The sequence below is a fragment of the Camponotus vicinus genome, unplaced genomic scaffold, assembly GCF_025532165.1.
Source record: "Camponotus vicinus isolate PSW18456_S1 unplaced genomic scaffold, iyCamVici1.0 SCAF_5, whole genome shotgun sequence".
NCBI lineage: Eukaryota > Metazoa > Arthropoda > Insecta > Hymenoptera > Formicidae > Camponotus > Camponotus vicinus.
The window spans coordinates 1,817,592-1,838,806 of NW_028141977.1; the positions used below are offsets into that span (position 1 = coordinate 1,817,592).

The following is a 21,215-nucleotide window of genomic DNA, read 5'->3' on the forward strand; positions in this document are numbered from 1 at the left end:
ATGAAAGAACCAAATAAATAATATGTATAACAAATATAATATAATAGACACTTTAATCGGTGTCGCCCGATTTTTAAAAAAAAGTATACAAATATAAAACTAACATGCGTATCTTATTTAATTATCTTATTTGATTATCTTATTTGATTATATATTTGATTATAATTTGTATGTTGACAGAAAGAAATGCATAGTTTTTCTGTGACACAATTAGCATTTTTATTTTTGATTATAAAGCACATATATTATTTGTAATCTACTTATTGCATTAATAATTATAATAAAAAAAACATCTCATTAATTTCTTGTTAAGTAGCATTTTTATATAAATATTCTCGAAAAATTAGCAGATTTGAAAAATATACTGATTAACGATTAGTGAATTCTGCATGCAATTTTTTTTATGACACTTATTCTAAATCGTTGGAAACATTTAAAACATTTCGATTAAAATTATGAAAAGATTACGTATAACTCTAGGCAACGATAGCGGAAGGGTAGGTTGCGTTAACAGCATTTATCTTCATTAAAATCCACCCTTCACGATATCCGCACGATACCGCGTGCTTGCACGAGGCCTTTTCGCAATCACGAATGTGTTCTGATCAAACGAATACCTTATATTGCGAGGATACGTTTTACTTGTCAAACAAATCACAAGAAACAACCACGGGGCGTGTCTGTTTCGAAAGATTTACAAAATGCACGTAAAATCATGATCTTCAACGCAACCGCCCATGTGAGGTTTTTCGTGATGCTCGTTAATCTTTTTAATACTATTAATTCAGAAATAATTAATTCAGCATTTAATTCAGAAGTTAATAAGAAATATTTTAGGATTATTTAAAAAATACATATTTATTTATATTGTTCAATTGCATTAAACATTCGCCGCAACATTTTATTTATTATAATTATATAAATATGTATATTTATAATTGGATATCAAACTTAGAAATAATATATATGTGTATATATCATATTTTCATGATCATAAAACAACATTGAACACACAGAAAGATTTCGAAATTAATAGATTAACGCAAATAGTTTCTATAATAATTTCATTATGAATCTATCTTACCTCATATATATAGTTTACATGTCTGTCTCATAGTTATAATACTCATTAATCTATTCAGCCTTGAATATATACTAATAATACAATAAAAAGTAAAATAAATGTTTAATTATCATTTCATAAATTAAATTATGTTACGTTATAAAATTCTAAAAATGTAATAAAAACTTAATTTTTTCTCGGAAAGCTTACGCTGTTCCATTTGTAAATATGTTCTGATGTGGCAACCCTTTTCTTATTTGTTAAATGTTAAAATAAGAGATATTTTTATATAATAATATTATATATTATATACAATTAATATTATATTCAGTAATTTTAAACTAAGAAACTAACTTGAATATTTTGCGCAGCAAATGCATTTGGTTAGAGATATTAATACAATAGAACGGCAAAGATAATATATCGCAACATCTAATAAATGACGAACGTATTTCATTGATATAGACGATTTCACGTTAATTCCTTTTTCCTTCCGTGTAATGCATAAAATACGGAATACATTATCATTTATGAATTTTTAACAGGATATGGCAGCGGTATGGTTGAAGATAATTCAATGCATTCATACATTATTCCGCAGTCATGACATATAGCCAATATATATAAGGATACTCTAAACAAATTATTTTTAAGAATAAAAGATTATTATATGACGTGGTTACATGAAATTATGTATAATGATGTAAAGAAATTTTGAACAATTATTTAGAAAGTTCAGTACCCTGTAAATTTATGTATCGATCGTCTATCGTGATTTCAATTATGAATCTATAGATGCTGGAAATTTTACTAAATAAAAAGATATTTAATTAATTAAAATCACAATTTAAAATATTACATGTATATGTAATAGAAATATAACAAAGTAAATCGATATATAAGAAACATTTAAAATGTATTTGTAGAAAATGTTTATAGGAAAAAGATTTATCTTTCCTGAACATTTGATTGATTTTTGAGTAGATGGGCTGCAAAAAAATGAAATAATTTTAAATGTAAAAGAAGATATGTTGTATTGTTTTCGCAGGCGCGGTGGTCAAAGTCGTTCATGTATTATATAAGCATGTTATGTAACACATTACATGTGATTTTCATGAATATCCATTTTATTTCTTTCTAAAATTTCTTGAAGTTTTTCTCGTGAATTATAATTTAAGGGCGAAAATATTTAAAATAGAAAAAAATACACATTATATAATTTTATATTAGTGCAAAAAAAGTCGAAATTTTATTTGATTATAATAATAATTCACACTAACTCCCTCTCTCTTTCTTTCTCTCCCTTTTCTCACCATTTAATTGAAAAATTTAACACATTATATAATGAAAACTATTATTAATATGTTTTAAGCTTATCTAGAAATTATTTATGCAATATTTCTATTGTTGAAGCAGAGAGAAATAAAGATTTCTTTATTAAACTTAAACCACATTTTATGTGCGGTTGGTTCTTTTATTCGCGTATATATTTGATATATTTTCTAAAAATACTAATATAAACTTAAAACTTAATCGTTAGAAATATTTGTTGATCATATATGTGTTGTTTTAAATTAAAAAGAAATATAGTTTGGAAGAGTAATAAATAATATAAGAAAAACCTGAAAAAAAGTCTCCACAGTACTATATCTTTTACACTTTAAGAAGGCGAGAAGGAAGCACGTTATCGTCATTTGTATCTCCCTGTTATATCTATATAAATATTAAATTCTAGGAGACACGTGGTGTGCACTCGTATCTACAAGACAGCGAACAAAATTGCGTATTAATATTAAATTTCTACGAAACTTTGCAGTGAAACGACGTCGCGACCGATAGCTCGGTTAGATACTGCAACGTTTTGCCATAACTATTTAAATTCTTGCATTTCTCCTTTTCACAATACTTTTATTCATAAAATACAAATTCGACAATAACTTGAAATATTCAGATAAAAAATACTCAATTCACTCAATTTAAAAATATGCATCAGTGTCAATTATATGCAAGACAAAATTTTAAAAATGCATTGCATATTAAGGATGATTTTAAAATATTTTGATTATCTAAATTAAAGAAAAATATTTCCCATAAAAACATGTAATTATATGGTATATATAATATATCAGAGTTATTATATTATATGGGTTATCGAATAATCAAGAAAAATATCATTAAAAAAGATAATTTTTACTAATAAAAATTTATTGAAATATCTAAAAAGTAATAGAATAGCATTGAAATATTTTGTATAAAAAGATTAAATTCCACGATATCGCGACAAAATATTAAATTATAATATTCAATTCCATGAAATCCTAATAAAATAATAGAATTACACACTTCAAAATTATACTAATCTCATTTCAAGATAATAAAGCACTATTATTCGCAATCCTTGTTGAAAATCCTTGAGGATGTGATCAAATAATGAATAATGAATTATGTATGCATATAAATTGACTATAATCTATTAATTAAAACTATAATATAATATAATATAATATAATAACTTTACAATATAATATAATAAGTAAAATTCTACTGATCGATAATTCGATATCTATGATTATCTACTGAATCCGTATCTTGTGAGATCGTAATTTGCCCCTGAGGATAAAGTACCTCTCTCTAGTATATATCTCGTGATGTTGCATTTTCACTAAAATTTCACTTTAAACGAACTTCTGTTGATATGGCGTACTAGCACGCCTCTCGTGTCCCGTAAGGAAGATCCTGTGGGCGAATTTATCGAAGAGCGCCCACGGGGAAAGCATCGTAACACGTTGCACGTTGTATTTCAGACCGGTTGTGCACCTGTTTCTCCGGGGTGAAAATCCCATGGGTGGCTCGTAATAACAACTAACGAGAATATTGCCTTACTATCGCGTTTATGTAAACATTTTCATTCGAAGCGCATTATTTTCCTAATCTGATTGTCTTTAATCGAAACATTGCGCATTCCTTACCCAGTCTTCTATCGTTAAATTGAAAAGTCTTGCTGTAAGTCTTGCGTATCCGCAAGAATTCGTTACGAATATATAATTCGTTACATATAAGATACGTGTCGTACGCATCTAAATATCATAAGGGAATACGTTTCATACAGCTTTAAAACCGGCCTTCCTCGTGACGATTCGTCATAGCGGTTGACAGACTAAATACCGTTCCCTACGAGTTTTTTTCTACAAAGGATCGGTTCCTTCTGTCGTGAAGGGATATAACATAGCGGGACACGGACAGGAAAAATATGTCTGCTACGTTCCATGCGCATTATAAAGCACCTTTTGCGGACGTATACGGGGCAGCGGTAAGTCCGACGAAAACCCGCGGGGGTGACGTGTGGTAACAATATATATATGTATGTATAACCGAGCGACGGGCCAGCGGAAGTATACATAAATATACATTTTCATGATGAATATACTCGGGGAAATATATATCATCCGGCGGAGAGAGAGGATTCTGAAGGTTAGAGCTCGAAGGTGGTCGCGGGGTAAGAGGGGGTGGTTTAGGATGGGCGTTCAGGTGCGATGTATCACATCGGTGGGATTCGTAAAGGGATATCGTCGGAAGATACGTCAGCTCTCTCCGGATATTTCGCGCCCTCCTCCTTTCCGTACCTTTCTTGGCTTAGCTTCGGATGCGTCGGAGGTAATTATTATACGTCAAATTTTCGTCAAAATCAGTGCACGTTGATCGTCCCTACACGAGAGATAATTTTGTGTGAACTAAAATTCAATCCGAATTATTATAAAATGGAGAATGCATATTCGTGTTTTGGCATAACATGTGATGTTATCTTTTCATCGCGGGTTCTTGTTGGACTTTCGAGTACTCAAAGTCTAGATACTTTATATAGAGCGTATCAAAAATATTCAGTTAATATACACCGAGATTTCAAAACAAAGATCTACATGAAATAAATATCTATCTATTTCAAAGTAAAATTATTCGTCAAGTCAAAAATTGAATAATAATTTACAAAAATCTTGTACTCAGAATTAAATTAATTCACAGGGATTACGTTATATATAATATTATTTGTGTTACTAAATAAAACTGCGATAAAATACGATGCCTTAAATGTTACCTAAATTTTCATCGAGGAGATAGTTATTATTGTCAACAGTAAATATAGAAAATTGATTCGATTCAGAAATAAAGAAAAGAGAAATGTCACAAAATAATTTTTAAGAATCCTTATTTTTATTATTATTTTTAATATAACTTGTTGACAATATCAAACCAATCATTATTTCTCTCAATTATAGCATGTCGTAAAAAAAATTCTTTCAACTCCGAACATAAATAAGGTAGATTCGCCACAATAATTCACGAAGCGGATTATCCAAGCGTTGAGATGAACGTAATAGAAGAGGTCTTCGTTTACTCCGTGGTGTCGTCTAGAAGAGTCGAGGGAGCGAGATAATAGAGAGATTCGCGATTTTAAATCCTCTCCCTTCTCGACGCACGTTCCGCAATTCCAGGGCACCGATTCCATCCGTGAAGATCTCATCGTAGCTTTCCTCCGCCTCTCATTTAATCTCTCTCCGACTCCGAGTGAATTCCATAAAATGTAGCGCCTCTTAAACCCTCTCGAGAGCTCTTCCGGCCCGTTGTTCCATTCTTCTGCTACTCAACTCGGTTCGATTACGAGAGACAGTCGCTTAGACAGCTCTCCAGTTCTTGCGGGCTAATTTAAACGACGGAGTAAACGAGAGCCAATCGGAAGTTCTAGATGAGGATGCGGAATGATACTCTAGAATTAAATTCCTGGAAATACATTTAGCCTCGCGAAATAATTGCAAAGTATCGAACAAATAATCCGCATGTACTGATGCGAATATATTCTCGAATGCGGAAAAAGATGTATATTTTAATTATTTATTCTTGCTTAAATATTACTCTAATTTCCTGTAAATACATCATCGATATATCAGATGCGAATATATGCAACATATTCGCATTTTAATTGCATTAATCTCCTTGAAAAATTCCTGTTATGCATGTCAAGCATCTTGCACTAATATTTATTTAAAGACAAAAGTTTAATTAAGAAGTTAATAAAAAGTAATTATTTAAAAAATGAAAAATACCGATAATAAAATTTATTTTTGTCACGTATATTATATCATATTATTATGGATTAAATACAAATGTAATTCAGAGAGATTAATTGCAAATATAATTCATATCTTGTATTCAACCTTTTGCAAATTGATCAGTTCCTCTTTAAAAAATATTCAAAATAATTCATTGTAGCACAAAAATTCATATTGATACCATCTTCTAGTATAAAGGTGCATTTAAATCATACCAACACTAGATATCTCGGTTTCCTGTCATGTTGGTTCCTTGCCAAGTATCATCTCTAGGAACCATGTCTGAAAATTCACCCGATAATCGACCGGCCGAGTAAGTCAGCTTCTTGCTTGGTTTGCAGCGGGAATTCTGAACATGGGTGAACAGGGCGGGTGCACTTTCTCATGACCAGATGTCGGCAGTCTGTCCGTAACCGGTTCGATCCGGTGTATACCGCGCATAAAGCAACGCGCATTTCCATTGACCAGCCAGTCCGTGGTTGAAGCCGTGCACTTGGGCCAATAGTAACCGTACGACATCGTCGAGTACACCGTGCGCTTCTCAAGAGACCTCAGTCTCGTCGTGGTGCTCCATCTTCTCGCAACGTCACGTCGAAAGGTCGACGCGTATCGAGCGGGCGATCTGCGCGGGTCGATTGTCAAATTGCATAAGGTTTACGGTCGCTCCGATTGCGCGCGTCCCCCGTAAGAGACGGGACGATCTCATCGCGACTATAAGACGCGTCGAGATTCTCTCTGGTGAACGCGTTCAAAGGCTGCGCGAAAGCTGCAACTCTTCTTCGGCACTCGGATCCCGCAGCGGAACTCGCGTAGGAAGAGGTGAGTCCCAGACGAGCCTTCTTTTTGCACCTTCCTCCTGGCTCTTCGTCCGCCTCTTCGTCTGCCATCCCTTCGGAAGTCTCTCCATCACTTCGACCTATCGATCAGAGCTACGTCCCTGATAATCTATCTGTGCGCGCTCGTGAAATCGTGTTGACAATCGCGCGCGTCAATGATCAGGTCGCTCCTTATCGTCGTCCGTTGACAAAAGCTGCTGATGACGGTCGATGACGTCGTGATAACTTGGTTGAGTCATACTCAACGTCGGCGCTGCAACCACGAAGGTCGAAGCTGGCGCGCTAAATCGATCGCGAACGATCTCGCGCTAAAGTCGCCTCCTCGGCGATTTTACGTTGGTCTCATCGGGGCGCGAGACCAACTGTCGACTGTGGGAAATGGGGTTACACCGGACGATCGATCGTTCCCAGAAAAGCTAGACGTATGGAATAATACGTGGTCGATGCCAGTCCTCGATCAAGCACAACTGCTGGCGCGTTGTTACGTATCGCGAAGTAGGATCTCACCCTCAACCCTCAGCCTTCTTTCTGCTTTTTACCAGTTTCCCTTATACTTTTCGAAGTTTGAATATTCAATGAATGTTACTTTTATATAGCCTAGAAGAAGACTCTGATGCATGTGGACAAAATTATTTGCTTCTCCTAAATTTCCTGGGAACTCGATGTCTATAGATCACGTTTACGTAACGACAACTTTCATGAATCAATGTTGTTGGCGAATTTGAAATCTAGTAACTACAAAATATTGAGTTGATAATTTTCTTAATATTTCTAAATGTTTCATAATATTCCGTCTTTTGAATATTAAAAAAGAATTAAATTAATTGCTTCATCGAAAAGATAATTTATATCCTTAGCTTTCTCAAAAGAACTTTTACACCTCTTCTTAAAAGAGAGAAGTAAACAAACACATTTTACGCGTCCAATCCCAATTCCCAGCGTCCAACAATTATCTTAACAGTTATCTGACATCGCAGACGTAACAGCTTGCAGTTGCTTTGATGACGCTCGAAGGGTATTGGATCGATGCTACGTGAGTTGTAGGATGGAAAAAAGTCGCAAGATACAAAAATAAACTGTCAGACGTGATAAGATTTTTCATCGGACTGGCAATCTAGTCTTTACTTTCAAAGCTACGTGTTAAATAAAGCGTATGCGTCTTTATATTAAATTTGGTGGAAAAATATCGCATGCTAAAGTGGGGCAACGGATAAGAAAAAGTATAGAAATTCTTCTCCTTAAGAACGCATGCACGTTATAATGCTTTACCTTGTCGTTTCAAGCTACATTAGAGCATAATAATAAACATAATAAGGAACAGATCAATAATTCATTGTTCTTCAGTTATAAATACACGCTATCAGAAATAAAAAATTGAATTAATAAATCTAAATAACGTGATAATCTCTGAAAGATCAGATAATCAAAAATTCCATAAAAATATATTTTAATATTAATATATATATTGTATATTTAAAAAAATATTTTTTATGCAATTATTATAACAAACATTTGTTGAATTGATCTGATAAATTAAATGATATCAGAAAAATTTATTAGACAAAATTTTTAATTATTATATGTATATAAAACATCTTTAATTAATTGATACTCTTAAATTTTTTTATATAACAAACGTATTTTTTACATACATTTTTTTCTAAATTTTATATCTGATATCAATGACGTTTTGCAAAGAAACGATCGTGCATAATCGTTGATAATCGCAATTCATAATCGCTTGAATCAGTCGTGGATCAATAACAGAGAAATTGAAGGGAAATATTGGAGATAACGAAAATATTTATATTAATGAATATATGTCATATATTATTTATTATATCATCAATACTAAAATTTTCTTAAATAAAATAAATTAGTTGGACAATTCGAGTCGATGTCAAGTCGGGCAGTGTCGGACAAAAAATTAGATGTCGAGAAACGGGGTTAACCCCGACGTTACACGCGAGTATCTACGCGAAAAATCAATACGTGACTCTCCTGGGACCCGCTTTACAACGCGCACGGAAGTCCATCGCGAATTGGTGATCACTGCGTGAATCCCAACAGCGACATGCATACATATTTTGCCCGGAAAGGTCCTGGCCAGATCGATTTCCCGTCTGCTGACGCGAGGCCATAAGCAAGTCAGGCTCGCAGCTGATCCAGTTGCATTCGGCGCTATCGATATTTGAAGAGCTTGACTCTAGAGTGACGCGCGCTTGACTTGAAATCAAATAAATTGAAATAGAAGTATACGTTCTCTAGAAACTCATCCATTATATTTCTCTCATATTTTTAGCGGATTATTTTATCTTATAAAGAAATTAAATTGTTTTGCTGCAGATAATTAAATGGTGTAATTTAATAATGCGTTGGTGTAATTTAATAACGTAATGACACGAAGCTATATAGCTCATTTTCTTATCAGATTAATAAGAAAATGGATATTCAAGGATAAAAAATATGTACAAAGTTTTAAAAAAATTTTTATAAATTCCGTTTCATTTAACACAACATTTAGTTATCAAATAATAATTTTTTTAAGTACGAAAATTGCGATATTTGAATAATTGTTTGCGCATGAAGATTCTTTGCATTTTAATGTTAGTCGCACAATAATCATTTGTAGCGCTCACAATAACAATAATAACGATAATCTCGTAGCACGTTTTGAAATAATTTTTTTAACTAGCGGAAATCATAATTGGCAGGAAGAGCATATCAGATTAATGTTACATACATATTCGTACTCTCCTCCTCGCTCGAAATGATTTTTCTTTAAAAACAAATTAGAATTTTATTTTTACAACTAATATATAATTTAGTTTGATACATATATTTAAAAGATTTGGGGACAATTTGCTATAATGAAGTCTTTAAATATAAATCCAGTCTGAATCAGTTCTCTTGGATTGCGATTCATCGAACGTTATATAGATCAATAGCTACACCCAATGGACTACACCCATATTAAGAGATAGACGTGCATGCGTAATAAATTAAACTTCTCTATGTGCTTATCGATTATCAACGATGGAAAACTTAGAAGGAAAAAGTGTGATAAATGCGCGTGTCTTTTGATCGATAGATTGAAGTGATGTTAATCGCAGACGAATTCACAAACTCGATTTATCGTACGATCCTCTTTTGCATGTATCTGTCTATTTCTCTCACGAATTTACATCACGTTTCACGTTAGTCTCGCACTCAATGACTGATATAGTCCTATAGAAGAATTTATATATTAATCATTTTATTGGCACGCGCTTGATTAACTGATAAGGATAGTTGATTAAAACACGACACTATTTATATTGTTCGCACGTTTCCTGTTTATCGATACGTTTCACGAAGATGCATAATTAAATAGTTTAATTGGCATGTCGCCATGCATGATTTTCTCGATATCAACAAAGAAATCGATGGATTTTGTGCATGTCGATCATATGACACGCATCTTTATTTTTTATATTTTAGCGAGGACGATTCTGCGAGGCATCGGCAATAACGTTTTCGATCAAAGTCGTACAATGAGATAAGTCTAATTATAAAACAGTGGATGCGCTATAGAACTTGTACGTGTTCTGCTTATACATTTCTCAGTTGATTTATTTCTCTGCACACAAAATAATATAACTTGAAATACAATTTCATGAATATTTCATCATATTATCGGCAAACGTAAATTAAATCAATAAAAATAATTTCTTTTATAAATAAATAATTTAATAACTTCTTATATTCTTGCGAGACTATTGTTAGAAATTTCAAAAAAAATTAAACAAATTTATTTCTATTACAATTATAAATTAATATTCATTGTATCTCACGACGTGTGAGCGATAAGATATACAATAAATTATAAAATGCGAATTGAAACTGTGCATTGACTTGGCAAATGTTGCAAAGATGGACGACAACCAAGTTTACGAAAACAATAGCAGCTCGCTCGTTTGTTTTCGTGAGAATGACAGAATTGTTTGTTTCTGTATGTATTTTCGCAAACTTTCACGCGATTTTATGTACCTAGAAGTCCATGTTAACGATTGAGTTCAAGAGAGCATCTTTATATTTTTCCTTTATATTTGCACTGATCCGGATTCCAAATACGTTTAAATTGGAGCGTGACTGCAATTGTTTACAATAGAGAGTACATTAAATGCACGATGGAAAAAAAATTTTGCAGGAAGTTATAATATGAAAAAATCATATTTAATCAACTCGTGCAATTGCGTTATTATTTCTATTTATTCCATTTATATAGTAGTAATTAACTTTTCTTCACATAATTTTTTATACAATTATCGTGCAACATATTGCAAACATTTTTATAAAAATAACATGTAGTTGTGTATGTATAATGTGTACAGAAGCAGAAAATAAAAAAGATTAAATTATTTTAAAAAATATGAAGGAGAAAATAAATAGAAAAATGAACCAATATATCAAAGTACAAAATCATACAATAAAATTTCTATAATCATTTGTTTCGGTGTCTAATAAAATTTGTTAGTAATTATCGATTAAGAATCAAAAGCAGTATAAAGTATGTTACATTGTTTCTACTTCAATAAAAGAAAAAATAAACGTTTTACAAAAAAATTATAAAGTTTAATTAATTATAATCTAGATAGAATTTGCTAAGCAATATTATTAAAATGTATGATTAAATCTGTCATTATGCGATAATTAGAAATGAAATTGTGTATCTATTACTAAACAACATCAAACTTTTTAATTGTACATTTCTCTGACTCTAAACTTGTCAAAATTTTTCTGAGAAAAATTTTTATCATCTCTTATGAGTAATAAACACTAGTTGCTAATAAAAATGAAAATAAACATATCTTAAAAACATTTTCGCAATACATTTTTGAATCTTTATCAATTGCATTTACATTAATTTTTGTTTTTGTTTATAATGAAAGAAAAAATTACTGATTGATATTAATTATCCACGACTATTGTGCAATCGTTTCATTAAAATCTTTCTCAAGGAAATCGATTTGATTTACGATCGAACGACTGCCGATGCCTCGAATCGCACTGCGATCGCCGTCACAGGATCTCCTTATCTTTGTTTTTTCTTTCTTTTGTTTCTTTGCCGTTCGTTTGCCTTTTTGACGTGCGATATTGGCATATCGGCTTCGGGCACGCCTATCATCAGCAGCAGCAGCAACGCCTCAGCTCCAGGCGCCTTCGAGGCGATTCCTCGCCGAGAGGGCAAATATCTGGACGGAAATCGTCACCCTCGACTAGCACGACGATCAAGTAGATCGTATCGGGTGAGGAACGACTTCGCGAACGAGACAGGACGACGGAAGTCACGCCATGCCAGCAGGTATTGGCGCTTCGTACAGGTCGTTAGGCGACCTGGGCGAAGACGTTTACAAAAGCACGACCATCGTCGACCAGACACAGACTACCGGCCAGAGCGTCCTCGAATCTGTCAAGAAGGCTTTTAGTTTCGCCTCGCCAAAGGTTGAGATCCGGAAGAAGGACCCACTGATTGAGGACCGTCCCGAAAGCATCTCGATTGTCTCAAGGTAATACCTTAAGCGACATTGTCCGGGAATATGGGGGAAAAACCGGTCAGCAGGTAGGAATACGATCGCGGGATATATCGTGTCGCTGTTCTTCCATCTCGAATCTGCTTGCCCTTTCGAGCACTGATAGTTTTCACGAATCCTAACGTGGTTTATTTAAAAATCTGCGATATTTTTGCTGGATTCAATTGTATCTTGAATATCCACGTATAAAAAAATTATATTAAAGATAAAGTTTTCGGTTCAAGTAAGATTTATACATATTTTAATTTTTTATACGTCTTAATATATACATCTTTTATATAAAAGACGTCTTACTTAAAAACGCAAATGCTTAATGTTACAACAGAATAAATGATGCAAGTTATTAAAGAGTTTGTGCAATGAGCACTTCGAGGTTGAAGACACATTAGGGCATGATTCTAGTGCTTTTGTTGTTGGCTGCTATGGCGAACGAGTTTCATAAAATTAATTGTAATACTATCGATGCAGTTTTTACAACTTTCGTTGCATGTTTATAGACTGGCTAAAAGTATCTATTGTAATATATTAAATCGTCTGTTAGAAAAAAAATATTTAAAGAATAAAATATTATTATATAAAATATTATTATATAAAACATTAAATGATATATTTTTATATTCTTTTAGGTAATTTAACAATATTATGTAATAATACGACTATGTTATAATAAAAGTAAGAATGGCACATATGATGACATTAAAATGATATAAATATAAGAAATTCTCCTCAGAAATTCTTTCGCAAAATTATAGATTTATGAATCTGAAGGAAGAATTTGATGCCTTGATACATTCGTATGTGATAACATCTTCAGATACATTATTCGTATGTGATAACATCTTCAGATACATTATTCGTATGTGATAATATCTTCTACAAATGTGCAAAATATTTCTAACCTTCTTGAGTCGTTAAATACAATCATACGATTCATATTATTCTAAAATTTTGGTCAACAAATTCTCAAGTTGATTTCATACTTTCATTCTCGAGATCCTGTTTTCTCAAAATATTTTATAAATTTATTAATTTTTATATTATAATGTAATATAATAAAAAAAATGATCTTTTAACATTTTATACATTTTGTTATATTTAGTCATATGTAATTAACACAACCGTGTTCATTTCTATCAAAATAAATGTTTAAAAATATATATACATTGAAAATAGCCGTCTTCAGCAACGAAAGTGTTAATCGTATCGAAATAGAATAACTGAAAATATTTTTACACATACAAAAATAAAAAATAAATGAAAAATATACTCGCCAATGCCACATAACTACACTAATGCTTGCAATTTGATTATTCTAAATTTTACTAACAACGATTGTTCGCTTTGACGTTGTCCAAAAGTACTTAATGTAATGTATATTTGTCAAAACTAACATTTTCAACAATTAAACAACTTTAACACAGAATCTGACACAAGCCAAAGGGTTTCCCGCAATTTTGCGCGCATGATACAAATTGCTCGGCAGCTTTAGCAACCTCTGCTGTTATTAAACACGGTTCATTTTCCCCACGGAAATCATTGATTACGCGAGCTATTTGCACAGTACATATATAACACTAACCAATAAAACGAGTAAAAAAATTCTCGAACTTCTCGATTAAAGATGCACATGGAATACACAGATTCATAGAGATAAAAATTAGCTGAGCATAAAAATATATTGATTTAAAGAAGAAAAAAAAAAGAATAAAACTAGAGCTGTTGATATTTCGCAAAATATTTTGTAGAATATTTTGTTTGCCGTAAAATATTTAAATTTGCCTTGTATAAATTAAATCGGCTATAAAGCCAATATATCGTTTTAGATTAGTAGATTAGTAAGTACGGACGAACTTCAGGATCGGACGTTAAAGGTGTCGCTTTTGATCAGTTCGTGCTGAAGGCAAGCGAACCAAAGGTAAGTCACGTTGTGGCACCTGAAAAAGACATTTCTTTTTCTTTCTCGCGCTTCAAGCCTCAGGTGCACTCACCAATAACACTGGCTTCTCGCATTCCCTTGTCCACTGCAATCATCATCATCACCGCCGCTTGGTTTATCTCGTTGTTACTATCACGTTATTACTATCACCTTCTCTGTTGCGTGCATGCGATCGGCCGTTTTCCTTTATCCTTGCAACGCTTCACGGTTCGCGACGGAAACGCGTGCGTCGCGGAACCGGCTTCTCGAGTCGAGTGACCAAGGGCGATTATAAATACGAGCGATCGAGGGGTCCGGGTATCATCATCCGAGTCTGTCGTGGTCAATTTAGAAAATCAAACCGCCATAACTCAACGTTGTTATACTTGTAGTAAAACTTTGACTTTAAACTAGTAGAATACATGAAGCTATAGTTCATATTTTCATTGTACATTTGTTGTATAATTTCATACATTTACATTTTATTTAAAATTCTTGCCTATGATATATAAACATTTTTATATCTATATAATTATTTATTAATTATTTACAATTAATATAATTATTACAATATCGAATGTTTTAAATTTTAGAAAATTCGGTACCTTTAGTTAAGACAGCAGAAGGTATTTTTTTATCGTGTGGCTATTAAAATTGAAGTACTACCTCTTAATTTTAGCCTGAAGTTTAACCCACTTTCTCTTCATTTATTCAAGTGTGCAATTAAAATATATTTAAATATGAAATTTTCGATCCTCGATTTAATTGGCCGTAAAAAATGGTAACCTTTATAGTAATTTTACATTCAAATGAACCATGCGCTAAATACTGGAGATTGTAAAACAAAGAGAAGCCGATTCTTAATGCGATCGATGTAGAATGCTAGCAAAAGCAGATTGACGCTAATATGACACTGCTATTCGTTTATTGTGCTAATTGCTTTTACGTTGTTACAAGTTGTCTGTTTATTGTGACGGGATAAAGGCACGACACATGCCGGTGGGGCCGGGTCCTATGATTATTCGCCGCCATTTTGTTCTAGGGAGAAAAACAGGATGCCGACAGCAGCCACTGCCGAGGAATCTGCTCTTTTGGGGTAAGTTTTTGGAATAAGAGAGAGGAGAATTTATAGAGAGAGACCGTCGCGTAATCGGTATTTTCTATCTTTCGGCAAGTATCGCATTGAATAGTTGCAATTTATGCTGATGCGTAGATATGTAGTCGGAGTGGATATAGTTGATATTTAATGATGGCCTACATATTGAGAATGTATAGTCACTTTTATTATTTTATTATTCATTCACATTCATTTTTCATTTTACTCTGAATCGTTTCATCCCAATAGCATAAATATTTGACTCGTTTGACGCAGAACAGGTAGGAGTGAGGATAAAAATTGCAAATTTATCCTTATATTAAAATCCCGCCTGAAATGACGAATCTAATATGGTTTCATTATTAATTAACGAAAAAAATATAAAATAACATAGAAATTCATTTGAATAATACTATATCTGCCATCTTTAATATTTGTCATGATAGAAAGAATAATTAAAAGTAATATCTGTTGATTTTATTTGCAAGATGATTAAAATATATTTCTCTAAATTAGAATATATTCAAAAATATACATAATTATAATATATTTTAAAATATTAGGAATGAGCAGAAAAACATTTTTGTCGTCATAATTCGTAGGGTTCCTCAATTGATATGGACGATTGACATTGACCTTGTGCCCATGGCGCCGAGTAACTAGATCATAACTCACAATTGTGTTATTAAAAGTTATTATGCGTTACTTAGCGGTACAACTGTGTAACAGTCTTGTGCAATGGTCATCAGCAAGCAAATTATGGATGCTCCGATATATATTTGATCGATATACAATTCATATTTAATTCGATATATAATTGATTGAGATATAAGAACAATTATAAATGCGCTGCAACTGAAAATGAACATAATTCTAGATTTTGCTGCAACTATCGCACTGCATATTATGTAAAAGTAACGACACAGCATTATTCTAAGCTGACAAGAAACAAAGCCGCAATATAATGCGCGACGGCAGCAGTGTTCTTTTATATATGATATTGGTTGAACAGCGTCTTAATGAGTGACCCAGCTGTTATTTAGAGCTATGACCCAAATTTAGAAAGCTTATGAAACTTAATTGTTTAAGACAGTTTAACGAAAGTTCCTAAACTTTCAGCATTTAAGCTGTTAAATAGAGCTACTTCATGATTCTTATAAACTCGCGTCGTTGGTACTACTTTCTAATTTAAATATAAATGTAAAGTTAAAATCCCAAATTTTGCTTTAAGATCACCAAGTTTCGTCAAAATTTTTCCTCGAATTATATAAATCATGTGTATTTATTTTACTATAAATTTTTTTTAATATTTCACAAGAAATTATTGTTTTGCAAAACTGTCTTTGTTTAAAAGAGAAAGAAAAATTCTATTTTTATTTTTATTAATTGATCAAATCAATGAAATATTAGCGCAATCAATGCTATTTTGTGCGATTATCGATGCGAATTTATATTATTTAAATATAGAGCATTTTATTTTTATTAAATATATATGTATAACATCGATTATTTTAATTCTAGAATATTGTAACAATAAAGAACAAATCTGTATCATCAATAGAAATATGTCTGTGAAAGGAAAAAAAATTATCGCTAAATTCGGTGATGAATTCATCGAATAATTTATTTCAAAACAATTTAGCAACGCAGAGTTGACCAGCTATAAAATTCGATAAGAAATTAAAATTTCACAACTGATGCATTCCATTCTTATGATTTGTATTGCTAATCATGCATTTTTTCGATTTTAATTATTTAGGAATTATATGCGTAGCATTTGACTAAGCATTAATTTATAGATATAATAATGGGATTATAATTCAAGAAAATTTATAAATCAAGATGATTCACATCTTGAAGAAACCAACACAGACATATTGTCTTTAAAAAATATTGAATTAAATATTGTTTTTTAGAAATATTGAATTTAATCATATAACTTTTTATTTTAAAAAAATTATCTTTCCTTTATTTAGACTTACATATTTTTATCTTTCTTTTTTTGAATTTATTTTAACTTAAATACGATTTTGGAAAAATTTCGGGTACATGTGTTACTTCTTTAAAACTGTATAAAAATTTTTATATTATAAGAAGATAAAAAGCGAATCGACTATAATAAGTAGCAATGATAATTACGACTTTGAAATTTACCAATATTATTCATTGAAAACATGTCAATATTACTAAACGAGTAACTGTAGAAGGGACTTTAATAGAATGTAACATTTCACGTAATAGAGCGAGTTTAGGAGCTTCCTGAGGTTGACGATGTAATTTCACTACGTCATTCTTCGTTCGCGCGTGCATACTAGTCTTAGGACAAAGATGTTCTACTTGTTAGGATAAAGGACGAGGCCACACGCCTCTCTTGACTAGTCCTCACAGCGAAGTAATTAACGGCGAAATTAGAACTAATTAGGAACTATTAAGACCATCATATAAACGTCTTGTTGTCACGATGTCCTACAATGTTACTTCAAAAACAGAAGAATTTTTTAGAAATGTTTCTTTATTAATTTTAAAAATATTTCTCTTCTAATATATATGTATCTCATCTTTTTTAATTCTATACAAACAAGATATTACGAACAAGATTCTGATTGTACCCCATTATTTGACTTTTTGTACAATGGATACAAATGATTGATGGTGATATGTGTATATGTGCATATTTTATTTTAAAAAATATATTTATATATACATATATGTCCTTGTGTAATCAAATAGCATTAAAAGATCGCATGCAGATATGCAATCTCACAATATAATATTTTATATATATGTTAAATCTTATCTTATTACAAATCTATTATAATTTCAAAGAAAAACTAATTTAACTTGTTATATTATTAATTAAAAAAAATTGTGCCGAACGTAATTAATCTTTGAACGCAAGAGATTAATTTCCCGATCTTATAAGAATTCTTTAAGCTATCATATTTTAATCCATTTATTTCTTAAACTTGTTAATCTTAACAGATATTATAGATCTTTAATTTTTTTTTAATTTCATTCTATGCATAATTTAATATATTTTGCAAATTTTTATAAATTTTATTAAATATATTAAAAATATTTATTATATATATTAAAAATATTTTTTATAAAAATATTGTCTTGTTAAATTGTTTATAATAGATACATATACTGATATTAATTACAATGTTGTTTATATGATTGAACATTGTATTCCAAGCTAAACAAATTTATAGGGAATATTATAAACCTAATCAATTAAGCGAAATTTATTTTGCACGTGCCGTTTTCTTCGATCTGCATAAATCATTGTTCATAGTTTGTGTGATTAGTGATTCGTCTTATGTAGATCAAAGAAATTTCGCTTTAAACAGGCCACTGCTCTTTGCGTCATGAAGAAAGCGAACATATATCGATTGAAATGCAATCTGAGTTAGCAATAAGTTCTTTGTCAACCGAAAAAAAAACCTTAGCCGTTTGTTAATTGTCACTTCTTTCTCGCGTGACGTTGATTTTGTTTCTTTTCTTGCTAGAAATTAGTCTTTACTTATCTCGATTCAACATCTTTGCCGTTTGTTACATAAAGGAATGATAAATTGCTCTGATAGGAGGTCGAAACGTAACGATTCTATGTGACGCTACAGTCGTGTACGTCAGTATTTGCTCCACTTTTGCTAGAAATTCGTTTAACGTAACTTGGCGTCGCGCCAGTTCCACTTTGATCGGATGGCACCGACTTTATCAAACAACTCTATATTCCAATAAAAATAAAGTAGTAATTAATAATTTATTAATTAGCGTATCATAAGTTACCGTTTGTTTTCTCTTTGAATCTTTTGATATATAAATTATCTTTAAAAGAAAAATTGATTAATAATATTTTATAGACGGTTGTTGGAAAATCAACAGTAGCAGATCAAATTTTTTACTGGAAGTAATGCATGAATGAATAAATAATATGATTCGAAGCAACATGTAAAAATTGATTTGAATATTGTTTGTATGAAGAAATATATGACAATCTAAAACAATAGTGAACGAATTTTTCACGAATTTTCAGAATTTTGAAGAGAAAAAGGTAGAAGATATTTTCTAATTAAACAAACTCTTATTAATTTTAAGTCTCTGATTCATGTTCCTGCTAGAAATGCAAAGTCTGTCTAACTCAAATAATCGGCACTCTATAATAATAATGGAGTACGACTCTGTTTACAACGTGTCCTGTATCATACTTGTGTTTGCGGTAGACACAGATTTATTTGCTTGCCTTAGTAACTTGTGAGGGATCGATGAAATAGCGTAAATCGATCCTTATTCTGCGGCTTCGTCTTACATGCAAGAGATCAGAAAGAATCTACCTACTTCGATTAATCGATCGGTAAAAAGAATATTATCATGCAAGATATCGAATAGAGGCATATTTAATGTCACTGAATGATTATTTGGTTACAGCTTGTGGTTAATCAATCATTTTTAGGAAAATCTCACGACTCTCTTTGCCATTTAAAGACATTTTATCCTGCTATATAACGTTAACTTTGAGGAAAAATTATACATGCAATTTTAACTGGACTCGATATTAAACTTTTATATTTGTTTTAACTAAATCTAAAAGACACTGAAATATGTTGAACAAACTTTTATAAGTAAACTGTTAAATTTATTTATTTTTATTTATTTATTTATTTTTGTTGCAAATCTAATTTCTAAAACTAATATTTATAAAGATTTCTTATGTTATATATATTCGAACATTTTTTTCGTAATTTTGAGAAATAAGTTATCGTCATTTAAAGTCATATATCCTCATGAAATGGAATTCTTTAATAATAAATGTACAGAAATATGAAGAGAGTAATCTAGCATACTTTCTTTGATAAAAAAATAAAAGAGTATTATATATATATAATGTAGAAAGATAGATTATGAAAAATTATGTAATATAAAGAAAGAAGTAGTAGATATTTTAAATTCTTATTTGATAAAATGACAGTAAATTCAATAACGTCTAACGTTGTAGCGAATTATTATCCTTGTACTTTTAAATCCGTACCCAATTTTTCTTTCTTCCAAGTTTATATTTAAAGCTATTGAGAATCTTTTTCGATCATGCTTACATTTTATAAAGTTATTTCGCAGTTAATTTAAGTGCGAGAATTTTTCGAGTTTTAAAATTGTAAAAAATGAGAACAAAATCCAGCTTCGAGGATTATTGCACCACTTTTCCATTTAGATGGGCGCTTTCAACGAGCCAGTTGAATATTCGTTACGCGAGATATCCCTGGAAATTCGAAAGTAGGATTTCAAGTTGATCCAGGATCAACCCGTTCTTTGTTCTACGAATTCTAAAGGTAGTACAACTTCTCAGTTTGAAGGATATGCTTTTGTGTATTTGATTTAGTATGACAGAAACTGCCGAAAATATATAAAATATGTGGATATCAGTTCGAATATATTTAAAATTTCAAATATTCAAAATTTTCCTAACGAGCCATTATATTTTTTCATTATATCTCTAGATAACGCGAGAGTGCTTAAATGAGAAATAAAATGAAAAAGTATTTTCTCTATTTCGGATTTTCTGATCGCATACAAATCCGTAACATTCATATAATTACGAAAAATTCTAAAAATATGTTTTGCATTTC

At 31.3% G+C, this 21,215-nt stretch overlaps 2 protein-coding genes across 10 annotated transcripts in view; one reads left to right on the forward strand and one right to left on the reverse strand.

Moving 5' to 3' along the window:
* The window catches only part of Fkbp14 (peptidyl-prolyl cis-trans isomerase Fkb14), a 167,510-nt gene that overhangs the window by 124,647 nt on the left and 21,648 nt on the right, over positions 1–21,215 (reverse strand). The gene's annotated exons all lie outside the window — the stretch shown is intronic.
* Positions 6,630–21,215, forward strand: part of Mesk2 (misexpression suppressor of KSR 2) — a 33,156-nt gene continuing 18,570 nt past the window's right edge. For 2 of the 9 annotated variants that reach the window (XR_014439165.1, XM_083101088.1), the window contains exons 1-3: positions 6,630–6,987; positions 12,175–12,553; positions 15,535–15,588. Coding sequence is in view for 6 of the 9 variants with exons in the window: in XM_083101088.1 (XP_082957214.1) it covers positions 12,339–12,553; positions 15,535–15,588 (269 nt within the window). In the remaining 3 variants the exon portion in view is untranslated. Of the gene's footprint in view, positions 6,988–12,174; positions 12,554–14,403; positions 14,493–15,534; positions 15,589–20,843; positions 20,919–21,215 lie in introns of those variants that run through there. The other 7 variants (XM_083101089.1, XM_083101090.1, XM_083101092.1 and 4 more) reach the window with 7 other exon arrangements.